The sequence below is a fragment of the Monodelphis domestica genome, chromosome 7 (assembly GCF_027887165.1).
Source record: "Monodelphis domestica isolate mMonDom1 chromosome 7, mMonDom1.pri, whole genome shotgun sequence".
Classification (NCBI taxonomy): Eukaryota; Metazoa; Chordata; class Mammalia; order Didelphimorphia; family Didelphidae; genus Monodelphis; species Monodelphis domestica.
The window spans coordinates 68,493,768-68,511,172 of NC_077233.1; the positions used below are offsets into that span (position 1 = coordinate 68,493,768).

The 17,405-nt window shown below is 37.7% G+C and overlaps 1 protein-coding gene across 2 annotated transcripts in view; it reads left to right on the plus strand.

The window, feature by feature from the left end:
- The window catches only part of ACVR2B (activin A receptor type 2B), a 97,918-nt gene that overhangs the window by 16,959 nt on the left and 63,554 nt on the right, over positions 1-17,405 (plus strand). The window contains exon 1 of one of the 2 annotated variants that reach the window (XM_007500377.2): positions 1,525-3,497. The exons of the other annotated variant lie outside the window; for it this stretch is intronic. Coding sequence (XP_007500439.1) covers positions 3,389-3,497 — 109 coding nt within the window. The 5' untranslated portion in view covers positions 1,525-3,388. Of the gene's footprint in view, positions 1-1,524; positions 3,498-17,405 lie in introns of those variants that run through there. 2 annotated transcript variants of the gene reach the window in all.

Consider the following 17,405-nt stretch of genomic DNA (forward strand, 5'->3'; position numbering starts at 1 on the left):
CTTTTTTAAGGTTAAAAGAAGTAAAAAGTTAAAGTTTACAAAAAGTATACAAAAGCTAGCAGATGACACATAAAGGCCAGAAATGTTAATGTTAACCTACATATAACCGGTGACCAAATATTTTATAAGATACACTAGTCCATAAAAGGAAAAGAAGAAAAAGTCAAGACGACTTCTCTGGTATGAAGGGAGGGCAAGAAATTCTATGTTGGTTTTTCCAAATCTTGGAGGGCACAGCCTGTTCCCTTACCCTCTGAGATTTGGAAAGGATTCTTGTACTCACATATATAAGATCACAGATCCGTTTAAAGAACAAATCTGAGGGCGTTTTTCTTAAATCTATTTGAAATTTGCTTCTTAACTATTACCACTTGTGTCTGGTTCTGCCTTCTGTGATAGAACAGGGAGGACTTAAGCAGGGAGGAGGGGAAAGTTAGTGTTGTAGAAGGAATTCCTGTTTCTACCAATTGGGCTGGGTATCCCATGGGGTGCCTTCCAACCTAGACACTGTTAATAGTTTTCTATAAACTAAATCATGTTCCATCTCCTGCCAGAGGTGGTTATTCTGGGGTTACTTCGTGTAGATCTTTATTTTCTGCAACCTCCTGGAACATATAGGATGATTTCCTTTGGCACTTAATCACACATTGCTTTGTACCTCACAAGGTTATTGTGAGAAAAACAATCCTTGTAAACCTTGTTACAAAAGAATTGTTTTATTTTACCTTTTCTCTTGTTAAAGTACATAGCTTCATATTATGTTCATTTGAAAAGTATATTAAAACACATTCAAATAGCTACGTAATATGATTTTTGCAGTAAACAAACATTGTCTAAATAAATGTTATATGAGAGTTGGACTTAGGGGATATCTAAGATCTTATCCTGATCTAAATCAATGACCCCATTATTGTTGAACCTGTTGCAGAGATAGCATAGTGTACTGCAGAGAACAGTGGATTTAGAGGTTGGAGGTCTGAGTTCAAAACATGCCTCTGCTCTGGACTACTATGTGTTCTTGGGCAAATCATTATCCTCCCTGAGCCTTAGTTTCCTTGTCTGTAAAATGAGAAGGTTGGATTAAATGGCTTCTAAGGTCTCTTTCAGTTCGAATTCTTAAGATTTGGTCACTCTTCTCCCCCAAAATCTGATCTCTTTACAGGCAGTCTCTGTAGATGCTGTTTCTCCCCTGAAGTTCAACTCAGTTGCCAGTGGCTATATTAACTTTTAGTATGTAGGTAAAAAAAATAGACATGGACTAGTAGATTGAGGATAGAAATCTCTGCCTTTGTACTTTGCATCCTCATTGATTATTTGACTTCCCATGATGGTACATTTATTATTCAGAGAATTGAGGGCTATGGAAAGAGGCATCTGCTTTGCTAAGAATGGAGAAAGAATGTTACTCTGTTTGTCCTCATATAGACTCTTGTATTCATATATAGTCGTGGGTATTGATCAGTCCTAGGCAGTTACTTGGAAATTCCTGGAGGAGTTTTTTTTCTTTTTTCTTTTTTTTATTTTGCATATAAATGAGGTTCAGGGTAGCCTGTAACTCTCTAGATGTCATATTAGATAATAAGTAGCAAGGCTCAGATTTGGACCCAGGTCCTCTGATTCCCAATCCCGTTCTCTTTCCATTAAACCATGCTGACAGATAAATATAAGTTCTATAAAATACAAAATAATTGGGGGCACTAGAGTAATAACACCATGTGGCAACCAGGAAAACCTCCTTTAAGGGATGGCACTTGAGCGGAGCAAGGTATTTGCAAGAGAATGAGGTGAGCAGGACATTATGAAATATAGACAAATAAGAAGAGCAAAGGAGACATTGAGGGGAGGAGGCATGTTGTTCACAAAAGGTTTATGGAAGTTCATAAAATCAGAAATTGAGAACTAGAAGAGGATCCTGGAGGTCAGGTACTGTAACCCTCCCCCCCCCTCCCCATTCTTCAATGGAGAAATTGAGATCAAAGAACTTGTCCAAGGTCACTCAAAGGAGTGACCAGGTTCAGAGCCTGATCCTTAATTAAAGGTAGTCAGACCTGTACTGGGCTGTGGATGGAAGAGACAATCTTAGGAGGTAGGGGGAAATATCCAACTCCAAGGTACTGCCAACAGGTTGGCATCTGCTTGTGGATGGTTTCACACACCATGTTGAGGGATTAATATTTTGTCCTAAAATAATTGGAAGGGTCTTTTTTTTTTTTTGAGCAGGAGAGTAACCTGGACAGAACTCTGCATTGCTTGGACAGATGTGTGAAGGGTGAATTGGAGAGGAAAGAGACTGGAAGTAGGGAAACCTGTTATAGTTCAGGTGAGAGTTGATTGCCTGAATCTGGATGCTGGCAGTGTGAATGGAGAGAAGTGGACAGATGTGAGAGAGATCTTTGAAAGAGAAGAGGTAGTGACTGATTGTGTTAGATGGCAGGGTTTGTGGAAGAAAGAGAAAAAAAACCCTGACATTTAAAGGATAGATGATCAGGCAGAAATAGACACGTTTGCAGAACTGAGGGGTTTGGGATAAAGTTATTGAGTTCAGTTTTAGATATGTGGAATTTGAGTCAAAATTTATATATATTCATGTCTAAAAGATTCCCATTAAATTAATGTGAGCCTGAGGTGTTTGGGTGTTGTTGGGGTGTGAAGATAAGCTCTGGTTATACTGTGGTGTCCTTTTCAGTAGTAGGGTCTTGGCTGGGCACAACCAGGAGGACCAGTCTGATATTTTTTATCTAATAGAGTCCTTGGAACCAGAGAGTATTTCATTTCTGTCTTTGTATTATCTTTAGCTAAGTGCCTAGGAGAATGCCCAGCACCTAATAGGTGCCTAATAAATGCTTGTTTAATTGAGTGCTCTGACCAGTTGTGGTTGAGGTTTGAGATTGTTGGCAAACCCTTTAAACCCAGGGTGGGCTCTGATTTTGTGAATATTGAATTAAAGCTTCCTTTCTAAACATTTTAATCAGGTAAATGGCAACTGGCTTCCCCCAAAACCCTAAACAAAATGCCTGTTCAGGAAAACATGTTAAATGTGCAAATTTTAAGTCTATAATTAGTGAGTAAGGAGCCCGCTAATTCTTCTCTGTTAACGCCAGAGAATCCAGTTGTCCTTGAGTTTTCCTAGTGCTCGCATTAGGTTACATGGAAAGCAGTCATTGGGTGGCCTGGCCAGCCTCTAACTTTCCTCAGGTTTGACATGTATCTCTCCCTCCCACACACAATGTTAGAGACTGGGAGCAGAGGCTTCTCTGTTCAAGGCACAGCTCCTTCAGATCAACACGTCCCTGTTTCCACACGCCAGCTCTAATCAGAGCTGGTCACACCAGAGGCAGTGGTCAGGCGTACTCGTGCTTTGGGCATTGGGAACAAGGGCAAAGCAGGTATGCCCTTTCTCTGGGATATGCCTTCACTCAGGGATCCTGGAGAGATGCTGCTGACTAGATGGCCTGGAAACACAGCTGGAAAAATGAAAAAGGATTTCCAGGAAGGAGGTAAATTGCTCTGTAATGGTAATTATCCTTTGACTGGATTCATATTCTCTAACAGTGAAGTAGCAAGCTCATTTGCATTATTCCTAGTGCTTCTGATGTGACTGTCTTGACTGCTTGACTTCAGAGTCCCAGATTGTTGATATTCTCTCCGTGGGGGTGGGGAAAGAGGATATTTCTGGGCCTGTGATTTTTATCCCTTTTGGGAACTCCAAGTGTGGAAATTCCTTCCACAAATAAAACAATTCTTGTAACTTAAAGCCTTAAATATTTTCCCCAATTATATGTAATAACTAATTTAACTAATTTTAAAAATAATTTTGAGTTGCAAATTCTTTCCCACTCTCCTTCCCCTCCCTCCTCATTGAGAAGGCAAGCAATTTGATAAAGGTCATACATGTGCAGTCATTTAAAACATATTTCCATATTAGTCATGTTGGGAAAGAAAACAGACAAAACATATACCCTAAGGAAAATAAAGTTTAAAAAAATGGTTACTTCAATCTGCATTCAGATTCCATCAGTTTTTTTCTCTGGATGGGATAGCATTTTTTTTTATCATAGGACCTTTAGAATTGTCTTGGATCTTTGTATTGCTGAGAATAGCTAACTCATTCACAGTTGATCACTATACAATATCATACAATGTTGCTGTAACTGGGTATAATATTATCTTGGTTCTGCTCACTTCCCTATGCATCAGTTCATGTAAGTCTTTCTAGGTTTTTCTGAAAGCATCCTGATCATCATTTCTTATAGCTCAGTAGTATCCCATTGTAATCACACACTACAACTTGTTCAGCCATTCTCCAATTGCTGAGCATCTCCTCAATTTCCAATTCTTTGGCACCACAAAAAGAGCTACTAAAATATTTTTCTATGTCCAAGTCCTCCTCTCTCCCCGCCTTTTAAAAAAATCTTTGACTGCAAATCTAGTATTGCCTGGGACAAAGGGTATATGCAGTTCTATATAGCTCTTTGGGCATAATTCCAAATTGCTCTCCAGAGTGGTTGGATCAGTTCACACATTAGTATTCCCCTCTACATTTGCATTTTCCTTTTCTCTTCATATTACTCAATCTGATATGTTGTGGAGTGGTACCTCAGAGTTGTTTTAATTTGCATTTCTCTAATAGTATTTTTAGAGCATTTTTTCATTTGATTATAGATAGCTTTGATTTCTTCTGAAAATTGCCCATTCATATTCTTTGACCGTTTATTAATTGGAGAATGATTTGTATTCTTATAAATTTGACTCAGTTCTATATATATTTGAGAGATGAGGCCCTTGTGAGAGAAATTTGCTGTAAAATTTTCCCCCTAGTTTCCTGTTTTCCTTTTAATATTGGCTGTAGTGTTTTTATTTGTCAAAACCTTTCTTAATTTAGTGTAATCCATTTTATGTCCTATAATGCTCTCTATCTCTTGTTTGGTCATAAAGTCTTCCTTTCTCCTTATATATAACAACTAAACTATTTAATGTTCCCCTAATTTGCCATCTTTTACATCTAAATTATGTGCCTATTTTAAGCATATTTTGGTATATTGTGTGAGGTGTTCTCAGCCTGGTTTCTGCCAAACTGCTTTCTGGCTTTTCCTGGCAGTTTGGTCAAATATTGAATTCTTATCCCCAAAGTTTGGGTCTTTGCATTTAATAAATGCAAGATAACTATGGTCATTTCCTACCATGTGTTGTGTACCCAGTTTATTTAATTGATCCACTGAAATTAAAAATAATTGCCTGGGAATACTGAGAAGATCTGAACTGTGTGAGATCATATAGCAAGTGTGCATTCTAGGCAAAACTCAAACTCAGATCTTCCTGTATCAGAAGCTGGGCCTCTATCCCCTTTACTTTCTTATACTTACCCTTTAATAATTGACAGTAAACTCCATGAAGGAAAGCCCTGTCCATTCTTCTGGATCCCAAGTAGTGCAGTGTAGAGCAGGGCATGGCAGGTCTGGGCACTCAAAAGGAACTCAGTGGATGCTTTTAAAGAATTAGATTCCTATGGAGCATGTTTTGCCTCAAGTGATTTCTGGCTCCAGCATAGATGGTTTTGAATGCATGTTCTCCCATAGCCTCTCCTTGTGGCCTCTTCTTTGGAGCTGTTTGATGAATTTTGAATGGATAAATGAGAGTTCCCTTCAACCATCTTTTAGGGACACTCTTTATGGTTTGGAAAACTTTTCAGCTGCAGGGTATCATTTGGGTACCTTCAAATTTACTTTGTGAGGCAGGCACAATATATTAGGGACTGTCTTTAGCCCAACTGCTCTTAATTGGTTCTAGGAAGGTACCATTCAATTAAACAAATGCATCCCCTGTGTGCCCAGGATTGTGCTAGGTGCCTGGGGGAAGATAGAAAGTTTAGACAAAGTTCAGAGCCTATGTTAGTCCTAGCTGTGAGACAATTTTTCCATTATGCATCAATGTTGCACTTTCAATAAATAATATTAACAATGTTGTTATAAAATGAAGATGGTTGGACAACTTTGTGTGGAACACTTTTCTATAGGAATTCACCCTCTCCTCATTGGGAATATTGAGTTTTAACTCTATAGCTCTACAAATGTTGAACAGTATTACTATTCTGCCAGGGACAATTTTGTGGTATTAGCTACTTCTCATACATAGATTTGGAAGATTTTTTTAAGTTGAAAATTTTGCTTAGAAAGATTATGATTTCCTGTTTTTCTCTTTTTTGTAATGAGTGATTAAAATTGCAGAAAGAGGCCAGTGTTGAAATTTTGCCCTTCCAGATAGATCAGTTCTATGCCTTATAAATATTTTGTCAGTTATAGGCAGCTTCTTCTGCTTTATCTAGCTAAAGAGTATCTTTTATCCCATTTACCCTCCTCCTTTACTTCTGGGATCTGGTAATGGCCTTACATTGTCTTCCTTGAATATTTGTCTTTTCTTCATGAAAGTCTGACACTAGAGGTGCTACCTCTCTTTATTCCCCACAAAAACCTAGATTATTTTCTCTTATAAGATCCATGCAGAATTGGAAGACAATCATAAGCAATCTGCTCCTTATCTTTGTACCCAAAAGCAAGATTTCGGCTCCTTAGAGAGAGAGAGAGAGAGAGAGAGAGAGAGAGAGAGAGAGAGAGAGAGAGAGAGAGAGAGAGTTGCTACAAAAAGGGAGAAAGGAAAGGAAATATATTTGGTAGAAGGAAAGATCCTTGTTCCTACAGCTATTCTTTTCTTCTGGTCTTAAATTTTTTTTTTAAGTTGATAAAGGAAATCTTGGTCTGTATGGTGAAGGCAGTGCAAAATGAGAGGAGAATACAGACCTGTCTAGAGTGTAGAACACATCAGAAATATATTAAAGGCCTATATGATACTAAAGACAACCAAAAAGACTTCTTTCTCTACTTTAGAAGGAAGAGGAAGTTCAAGGAAGGACTGGGCCATCTGCTGGATATGAATATGATCATTACTGGGAAAGAAGAGAAGGTAGAACTAATGACTAGGGTACTCACTTTGGTTTTTGCTTTTCTGCCAAGAAACAAACTTCTTATTGAGAAAGTTAGAACAAAATTATTTCAACTGAGATTTAAAACTCTTCATGGATAAATAGATAGTAAGAGAATAGTAAGCTGTTCTCAGTGAGTTCGAGTCACCTGAGCTAGATAAATCATATCCCAGAATACTGAAAGAGTTTGTAAGCGTGTTTTATTAAGTCACTTTTGGAAATCTTTGAAAAAGCATGATTAACAACAGATGGACACATGGTGGTCTGGATCTTCATAAAGGATAAGGGGGATACTTCAGACTAAGGCCTAATAGGTTGATAAATGATTATAGGAAAGTTCTAGAATAATAAAGGTACTGTTTAGGAGTACTTCATAAACATTTCTTTCCTTTCTAGGAGCTAGTTATGAGTTCATTTACAAGTTGTACTAAACTAACTTCATTTGCTTTTTTATGAGTTACTAGATGATATAGGGAATTCTGTAGACATAAAATATTTAGATTTCAGCAAGGTACTTGGGAGTGGTGATAACCTTGTGGTCAAGAATGGAGAAAGAGGATAACCAGATAATTGTTCAGTTAAGGTGGTTTGTTTGGATATATCCAAAGAGTGTTCAGTCAATCTATGTTAACATGGAAGAAGCCTAAAGAAAAGCTACAGGGCTATTTGTCCTTAGTCTAGTTCTTGTCAACATTTTCATCCATGGCTTGGATGGATAGTAGGTAGGTAGGTAGATAGATAGATAGATAGATAGATAGATAGATAGATAGATAGATAGATAGATAGATAGCATTGTTTTTCAAATTTGCTGATAAAGAGAAGCTGGGAAGGATAACAAAAACTACATTCAAATAATAACCTTGGAATCCAGAAAGAGCATCACAGACTGGAATGGAGGACAGAAGCTAAAAAGATAAGTTATAATAGGGATCAATGTAAAGCTCTATACTTTGGTTCAAAAAGTTAGCTGTTCAAGAAATAGGAGATGTGGCTAGAATGGAAGTTTTACTAGACCTCAAGTATGAGTGAACATGGCGATGTGGTGGTTTGGAAGAGCTGATGCAATTATGCTTCATTAATAGGTGCCTAATTTCAAGCTTAAGGTTGATGATAAAACCTGTTCCCATTGTACTCTACACTGATCCAGACCACATCTGCAGTATTGTGGCACTTGGACTAGAAGTATTTTAGAAAGGATGTTGGCAAGATGGAGTACATCCTGAGGAAGGTGACTAGGATGATGAGGGAACTTGAAAACATACTATAGGAGTGATTGAACAAACACAGAATTTTTTTGATAGGAAAAGAATACCTGTAGAAAAATATGATAGTTTTCAAATATTTTAAAGATAGTATGTTGAAGTGGAATTAGTCTTATTCTGCTTGGGTCCAGAGGATAGATATTTTTTTAGAATTGATGGATGGAAATAATGAGATAAATTTATTTTTTTTCCTTAAAAATATTTTATTGATCTTTTATTTTTATACCATTTCCCCCAAACTTTCCCTCCTTCCCATTGCAGAGAGCCATCCCTTAATAATAAGAAATTTAAAAAAAGGAAATAAGAATTTAGCAAAAAAAAACCAATATTTTGAAATGATCTCATTATCTACAGTGTAGTATATCCAGCCACCCATCTCTTCTTTAGGAGCAAACTTGTTCACTCTCACTTTGTATCATTGTTTCAATTGCTTTGTTGTCATTTTGACTATTTAAATTATTTTCTAGGTTTCTGCTTTTTTCACTTTTGCCTCAATCCACATGTGTTCCTCCCTTACTTCTCTATATTTTATCATATGCTTGACTTCTTATAGCACAATGATGTTCATGTACCACAATGTGTTTATCTACTCTACAATGAATAGGCATCAAATTTCTTCCCAGGTTTTTGCTATTACAAAAAGAATGCTGCTATAAATATTTTGGTATGTATAGTTGTTTGTTTTGGTCATCGACCTCTTTTAGGCATATAAATAGGGAATTAAATTTCTGTTCAACATCAGGAAAAACTTAGCCATCAGAGTTGATGATAGAATTGGCCACCTTAGAAGACATTAGGTTCCATGTCACTGTAGACCATAAGACAAAACATTTAGATCTGAAAAGAACCTTAACAATCCAGTTGAAATCCTCCAGTTTATACATAAGGAACCTGAAGCCCAGAGTGGTAAAGTGACTTCCTCAGTAATTATTCATATTCTTGTAGTTTCTTCATGGTTTACAAAATGCTGTTTTCTGGCTTGGATCCATTTGATTTAATGGAGCAGTAAGGAACAGATTTCTTGATTTAATTTAATCTCCCCCCCACCCATTTCTAATCCAACTCCTCCCCTCAATAAAAAGTTTGGTTTCCTTTCCCCCATTACAACTTTAATGGTAAGCGTGTGAATTTATCATCCTTACCGACAATACCAAAAGCTGCCACTAATGTCTCTGGATGTGTACTTGAGTGTGTATACCTGTTTCTGCCCAACAGAAATGAGGGGAATAAGGTTAGATTGAAGCCTTTGTAACCCATATTGATGGTGATAAGTGGGAGGTTTTTATTTGCAAATGTTTCTTTTTAGGCTATTTGAGTTACACAGTGATAACCAGCCTAGACTAAAAATAGCACTTGAAACTGAAAGCTGGTTGTAAACCAACTTGCTTGGCTGAGGGAGGAGTCATTTTCCAGGCATTGTTGATTAGGATTTCAGAGTTCCAAGAATGGGTGACTAGGGGCTGTTACAGTAACAGCTGTTCTCTGTCCATCCAGAGAAGCTGTTTGCTTCCCAGACGAGTAATAATTAAACAGAAGTTATTTTCTAGCAACCTCTCTAGTTTTATGCTAAAATGCTGTCTCTGTTTAGAAGTTTTTTAATGAGGAATTTTCTTCTCGCTTTAAAGTTTGAGTTTCATTTTGGAGCCTAGATTTAGTGTGTTCAAGAAGGACAAATACTCAAAGCCAGCCTTCTGCCTCCAGGTCTTAGAAGCATCTGTGTCAGTTCTATCATAGACCAGCTTCCTGCTAGAAGCATGGACATTCTAAGAGGGTTAGTGCTGGCTGGTCCTGCATTCCCAGATTTTTGGAAGAGAAAAGGGATAAAGTTTGATAGGAACACATGAGATAAAATAGAAAGAACCTTGGATACAAATTGAAATCAGAGGACCTGGGTTCAAATATGAATTCTGTTATTATCTGAGGAGTTTCTCTTGGCTTCTGTTTCCTTATTTGTAAAAGGGAATTGGACTAGATCCCTAAGGTACCCTTGAACAGCATTTTTTCTTGGAGAGTTTGGGTGAGTCAGGATGACTTTTTGACATTAAATCAGAATCCCTGGCATCTGCTTTTTCTCTTCTACCTCCAGGCCTAACTTTTTTATGTGTTCAAATAGCTCCAAAACAGGGCTAGAGTTTCTGTTTTGTTTTAGTATGCTGCATATCTAACCCAGGCCAGGAACCTCAAGCATAGGACCCGGGTTTCTCTAAACTGAGAAGTCCCGAGTCTGTCCCATATCAGACAACTAGATATGTTGTACATTCCTAGCTCTTTAGTGTGGGAACTGAATATAGATTTTATGGTGATGAAGCCTATTTGGATTTGGATAATCCTCTTGGCTAGAGGGTGTTTGCTGGGGAAGAATGAGAAGGATTTGGGGAGAGAAGACTGTCAGTTGGGGTGGCAGTGGTAGGGGTTGTGATGGGGTAGAGGGGAGCATATTGGTAACGTGAATGGTCATTTCCACTATATCCTTTTCTTTAGAGCAGATCACCTGTGAAATACTAAGGGTATCTAAATGCAAATCACTATGATGAATCATGCTAGAGGAGGTGACCTGGTGGGTCATCATGACTTAACATATGCCATTTACCCATTCTTTGGGCTCCATCCTCTGTTCTCTTTCCTCCTACACTGTTGAAGTCTGGGGGGAAATCCTGTTGTGGATACTGGGCACTTAAAGAGGGTTTATCATCTGAGCTCTGCAGCTTAGTGAGATAGAGGCTGGCATCTTGCCTTGGAGCTTAGATGAGAGACCTTCATAGATATGAGAGTCTGAGAGGATGGAGAGGATCCGAGATTCTGTTTAGGATCTCCTGGTCATTTATACCAAGGACAGGGAGCATTGGAAAGGATAATCATAGATGTCAAATGCTTTGGTGATGATTCGGTATTTTCTGATTTTCCTAGTCGTTTTCCTCTTAAGATGAAAATGCCTGTTCTACTTTCTCCAAACTCATAACCAATTCACAGTGAGAGTAGAAACCAGGAAGCATGAAGTAGCAGAACTGTTAATCTATCTTTATAAATAATCTAATCAGGCATGTTTGTGAAACTGTAAAAGATTGGCTCTTCTTTTAGATCTGATCAGTAACAGCATGTTGAAAATATTTTTCCAAGTTTCTATAAAGTATATCTCTTTTAATATTAAATAAGCAGAGGAAAAGTATGAATTCTAATGGGGATTAGTGGTTTGGATTTAGAAGGCTTTGTTTCAAGTTCCACTTCATTTCCCTTAGCCTCAATTGGAGAAAATTATGTATTTTAGAGAGTTGATGTGAGGAAAGTGTTTTGTAAACCTTAAAGTGCCTGATTAGTAATGACGATAAAAAAATATGTAGGCTGGTCAGTTCAGTCATCCTTGTTCAGGCGCTCATCTTTTCTTGCCCAGACTTTTGTAATTGTAACTAATCTCCAAATTTTCCCCTTTTGTAGTTTATCTTTTACATTGCTGACAAAGTAACCTTCCTAATCGCTTGGTTGATGTCATCATGAATGAGAGAGAGAGAGACCATTGCTTCTATAGGTGATAGATTAAACAATCAGATTCTTCAACAAGTCTTTCCTGAGGTTTTTAGTGTTACCCTGTATTGGGTCACTATGAAGCATATTTATATCTGTGTGTGTACACATATATGTACACATATATGTGTATATATACACATGTATATACACAAAATATGTGGGCATGCATGTATGTTCTAATTCTGAGACTTAACCTCATAACTTGCAAGTTGGCAAAGAAGACATAAGATGGGAATAGCAAAATTTGGAGGAATTAGAAGACAGGTACACTAGGGCTTTGTTTGTGGATGTTAGAATCTACAACCATTTTGGAAAACAATTTGGAATTAGTAAATAAAGCTACTAAAATGTCCATATCCTTTGACCTAGAGATTCCATTCTTAGGCTTATACCCCAAGGAGACCATTAATCCCCTAAGAAAGTCCCCATTTACATGAAACTATAGCAACACCTTTTTTGTGATAGCAAAGTAGATCTACACCAATGGGGAATAGCTAAACAATTGTGGTTCATGAATATAATGTAATACTATTGTGATGTAAGAAATTATAATTATGATGAAAAACATGGGAAGATTTACATGAACTGATTGAACATTTTAAAGGAAGCAAAGCCAAGAAAACAATATGCAAAAAACTTCTGGCAGTTGTAAATGGGAAGAACCACAGATCAATCCGAAGTGAATGTTGCAAAAATACAAAGAAGGAACTTGGCTCAAATGAAGAGACATGAAAGGGCAGCTGTGTGGCTCAGTGAATTGAGAGCCAGGCCTAGAGACAGGAGATTCTGGGTATAAATGTGTACTGAGACACTTCCTAGCTGTGTGACCCTGGGCAAGTCACTTAACCCGAATTGCTTAGCCCTTACTATTCTTCTGCTTTAGAACCAATACAGAGTACACAGAAGGTAAGGTTTTTTAAAAAAAAGAGAGATACATGAGAAGACCCTCTTAATCTACCCCTTAGCAGAGGGGAGTCCATGGGTATGGTACACTGCAAATCCTTTCATACTGTTTTGCTGTTCTCTCTCTCTCTCTCTCTCTCTCTCTCTCTCTCTCTCTCTCTCTCTCTCTCTCTCTCTCTCTCTCTCTCTCCCCCTCTCTCCCTCTCTCCCTCTCTCCCTCTCCCTTTCCTCCTCCTTCTCCTTCTCCTCCTTCTCCCTCTCCCTCTGCCTCCCCTCCTTCTCCTTCTATCCCTTCCTCCCTCTCTTAATATTTCTTGGAATAACTCTGGGAGCAGAAAATGGAAGGATATTGGGGAAAATTTTGGTACATGATGAAACAAAAGGCATCAACAAAACTTACATATATATATTCTAACAAAATTGTCATTGATAGGATACTATTTTTCCATTGACTTTGATTATGAAATTGAAGATTGCTACTGTGGGGAGAAATATCCTACTTTTTATTTGAAAAATTGAGGGGAAACTATCTTGAGAGAAGATGGGGACTATTTTTATAGGATGAATGGACTTTTTGCATCACTTCCTTAAAATTGGGAACACCCACTCTATTATTGTTCCCAAAATTATTTTTGATTCTTGATCAATAAGTAAACTTTTTAGGTTTTGGACCTCTTTGCACAATAGAGTTCACAGAATAATTGAGTTCCCATTTATCTGGGTGTCCATTTGTTTTAACCAAACTTGGGGCAGATGTTAGAGCCCTCAAATGATTTAAAATTTTTGGATTTGACTTGTAGAAAACAAATTGTTTCCTACCTGTGTAAGATTGTATATTTTAAAATAAGGAAAGGGGAGCTGTATAGAGTTGTCCACAAATATTTATGATGCATCTGTTACATGTAGGAAATGTGCTAAGAGCTAGGGATAGTAGAAGGATAAAATTAAAATGGTCTTGATCCTCAAGGAGCTAACTTTGTGTTAGGGAATACAATATAGAAAAAGCTAAGTCTATGGATGTTGATTGGAGGAGGAGAACCTGGAAAGACTTGCCTTGGAAGGTGGGTCTTCAGCTGAGCTTTGAAGGAATTCGGAGATTCCAAAAGAAAGGAGTGCATTCTAGCTAGTAAAAAGACATAAGGATGGGCATGTAATGGTAACAGCAAGGAAGAAAATAGACAAGAGCCATGAAGTTTATCCCTCTTGTTTGTCAAACACTGACACTGAGTTATTGAAAATCTAACGGCATTGATCTCTACAGTGAAGAGCAAGGCTACAAGGGTAGATACCTTATCTTCAAATATACTCTTGTATTTACTTCCAGGATCCATGCTTTCGTTAGTGTGGTTGCTTCTGTCCCTTCAAATCTTAACTCTTCTATGTTTTGGATAGTATTCCAAGTTGCTGCGGCTGAAAAAATTCATCACTTAAGTGGCCAACTTTGTGGTGATTGCAGGTCTTTGAACTTCACTGGGCTAAGCTCAGATGACAGACATATAGTCTGTTGCTAGGCCTGTACTGAAAGTCTTTCCATGTACTAGGACCTGTCAGGGCTTGCATAACCTTTGAGAGCCCAGGGTCACCCCCAAGCCATAATGAGGCATCAAAGCAGGGCTTTAGTGGGAGAATCTTTAGATATGGAGGGATCAATAATTCATTCAGTAACCATTTGTTACATACCAAGAATTGTGCCAGTTATTAGGGATCCAGTGGCAAAAATGAAATAGCCCCTGTCCTTAGGAAACATATTCCATTGGGGGGAAATGAAATAAATAAGTAAACTAAACATATATACAAAGTACATGCAAACTAATTTCAAGGATGTGCGTGTGTGTGTGTGTGTGTGTGTGTGTGTGTCTGTCTGTCTGTCTGTCTGTCTGTCTGTCTGTCTGTCTAAAGGAACCAGCACCTTCAACCTTCTTGGGCAAAGGAATGACACAATCAGATTTAGTGTGGAGGATGTGGTCATGGGATAAGAGACTGGTAGTTTCTGCCAGCACAAAAGATTCATGTCTGTAATGAGCTAGGCAAGTTTAAAAACCAAGAGTTATAGGTACATTTTAAAAATATGAAAAGTGTCTGTAGGCTTCATCAGACTACCAGAGAGGTCTATCACTAAAAAAGAAAAAGTGATGATCTCTTGCTCTAGAGTCAATCATTTCTCTTGAGAATGGATTCTATGGCTTGATTGTTTGTGTCCCTTATGTAGTTGTATGTAGATGCAGAATGTTTTATTTTACAATGATGTGGAAACTCAGAGAATCAATCTGATACTGTTATGGAAGTCAATAGGAATCTTCTATGTTATGTGACACACAGAAGATGGGACCTCCTTGGCTGGAGGAAAACAGAATTAACATGGTATATTAATTTGTTTCATTTTTCATATGATTTTCATATTCTTTTTGTTTTATGGTTTTTTGTCTTTTTGCCTAGGTAGGCAGTAATTTCCATATGGGCAGAGCTTGTCTTCTAACAAAACTTTGTACTTTCTACTTAGCATAGCCCTAGGTCAGTGATGGCGAACCTTTTAGAGACCTTAGAGACTGAGTGCCCAAACTGCAACTTTCATGCTGCATGTGAGCCCCCCCCCCCATTTACCCTAGACAGAGGCAGGAGGAAGCACTCCCATTGGGATCCTGGGCAGAGAGGCAGGGCAAGTGAGAAATATCCTCAGGCGTATGTAGAGAGGGGGAAGGGAGCAGACCCCTCTGGCACTCTAGCATGTATGCCATAGGTTCGCCAATACTGCCCTGGGTTTTCCCATTAGGGAACTGGGAAAAGACAGAAAACAAAACAGCATAATGGTCATTGACTTTTGGGGAATACTCATTCTGGTTTCATTATAAGAGATGACTTGGAGAAAGGCAATGACAGTATTCTTTTCAAACCTCCAGATTACATAGAACAATTTAACATTCCAGATCCTTGGTTAGGATTCAAAAAGATTTTGATGGATTAGAAAAGGGGGCTGAATTTAAGATCAAACTTATTTAGGATTAAACTTAGTAGAGGTCAATATAAAGTCTTATGTTTAATTTTTTTTAATCAACTTTGCAAAAACAAGATGGCATAGGTCACTATTGTGTTCAGTTCTGGACATAGCATTTTATCAAGGTCATTGGTAAACTGGAGAGCATTCAGAAGAGAGCCAGCATATGGAGGAGGGCTTCCATTGTAAGGAATGAAATGGGGAATGAAGAACCTCAAGGGTAGGGGAAGATAGTGATGTGTGCTGCCTTCTAGCCCTGAAAAGCTTTCATAGAAAAGAAGGATGACATTTGTTATGTTTGGCCCCAGACAATAGAATGGTGGAAATTGCCAGGGAGCAAAAAATTTAGAATTGATAATAAGAAAAAAAAAAGTTTCTAACAGAACTAGCTATTCCAAAAGAGAATAGACAGTTTCTGGAGTATAGTGCATTTTCTTTTGCTGAAGGTTTTCAAACAAAGCTTGAACTTGTCGTGTGTGTTATGGTGATCCTTTTTTCTGTTTAAATGTTGAATTAGAGTGTATTTGAGTTGCTTTTATTTATGAAACTTTGTGATTCTCTGTTCTTAAGTCTTGTCTGTCTTTTTTTTTTAATTACAATTTTATTTTTTTAATTGTTTAAACATTTTTTCCTCCCTCTTATCTCCCCCACCCAAAAAGAATAAAAGCAAAACACTGCTAATAAATAAGCATGGTCAAGTAAAGCAAGTTCATGTATTTGTCATGTCAAATATTGTGTTGTCCATTTGTGCCAGAGGTAACATTGTTGGCTCATTGTTGATTTATTGAGTTGTTCAGAGTTCCTGAATCTTTTGAAACTGTCAATTTTTACATTGTTGATGTACATTATGAATTGTTCTCTGGACTCCCTGTTGAGTCCATATAGAATGAAATACCAAATTTATTATAGTCAAACAGAGAGAATATATGGTGGTGTATATAATTGAAGAGATCCATAAATGGAGAGAGAATTGAGAATTAAGGAACGGGAAAAGGAGGGATGAGAGCATCCTAGGTGGGTATTCTGAAGGTAGGAATGAGCAGTGACAAGTTTAGGTGTTATGTTATGGAAGCCACTAGGTTGCATGAAGAAAGGGAGGATAGGGAGTAGGTCTGTGATTTCCTTAAGAGTCCCCACCCCCTTTACTATTGAAATTTAGTACCACTTAGAATTTTAGAGAATTGCCTAGGACTCAGAGATTAAGTGACTTGTCCAGGATCCCATAGCCAGTATGTTTTAGAGGTGGAACTTAAACTTAGGTTTTCTTGTCCCTGAGGCCATTTCTACCCACCCTTCTTGCAGAGTTTTAAAACTAGTATTTAGGAGAAAGGTTTCATGACATTGGCCAACCAACTTTGTTCTTGGTACCTACAATGTGAAAATGATATTTGATTTGAGCATGACTACAGTAATGTAAATAAAAAAGAAAATACAAAGATGAAATCAGAATATGGGGGAAAAAACACATTTTTTCTCCCCTCTCTCAGCATACAAGTGGGGAACTCCTAGAGGAGAATTTTGTATATACTACCAAATGATCACACTATCCATTTTGGGGGCTTAACTATTTCACCATTATTGTAAGGGAGGGGTCATTGCTAGAGAATGCTAGAAGATATATCCAGAAATGTAAAAAATAAAATTTATCAATTAAACTTTAAAAAAGAAAAGGAAAGAAATAAAAAAGATCCTAACTACAAAGCCTGCCAATTTCTGGAGCTTCAGAAATATTCAGTCCTGTAAAGTCCAT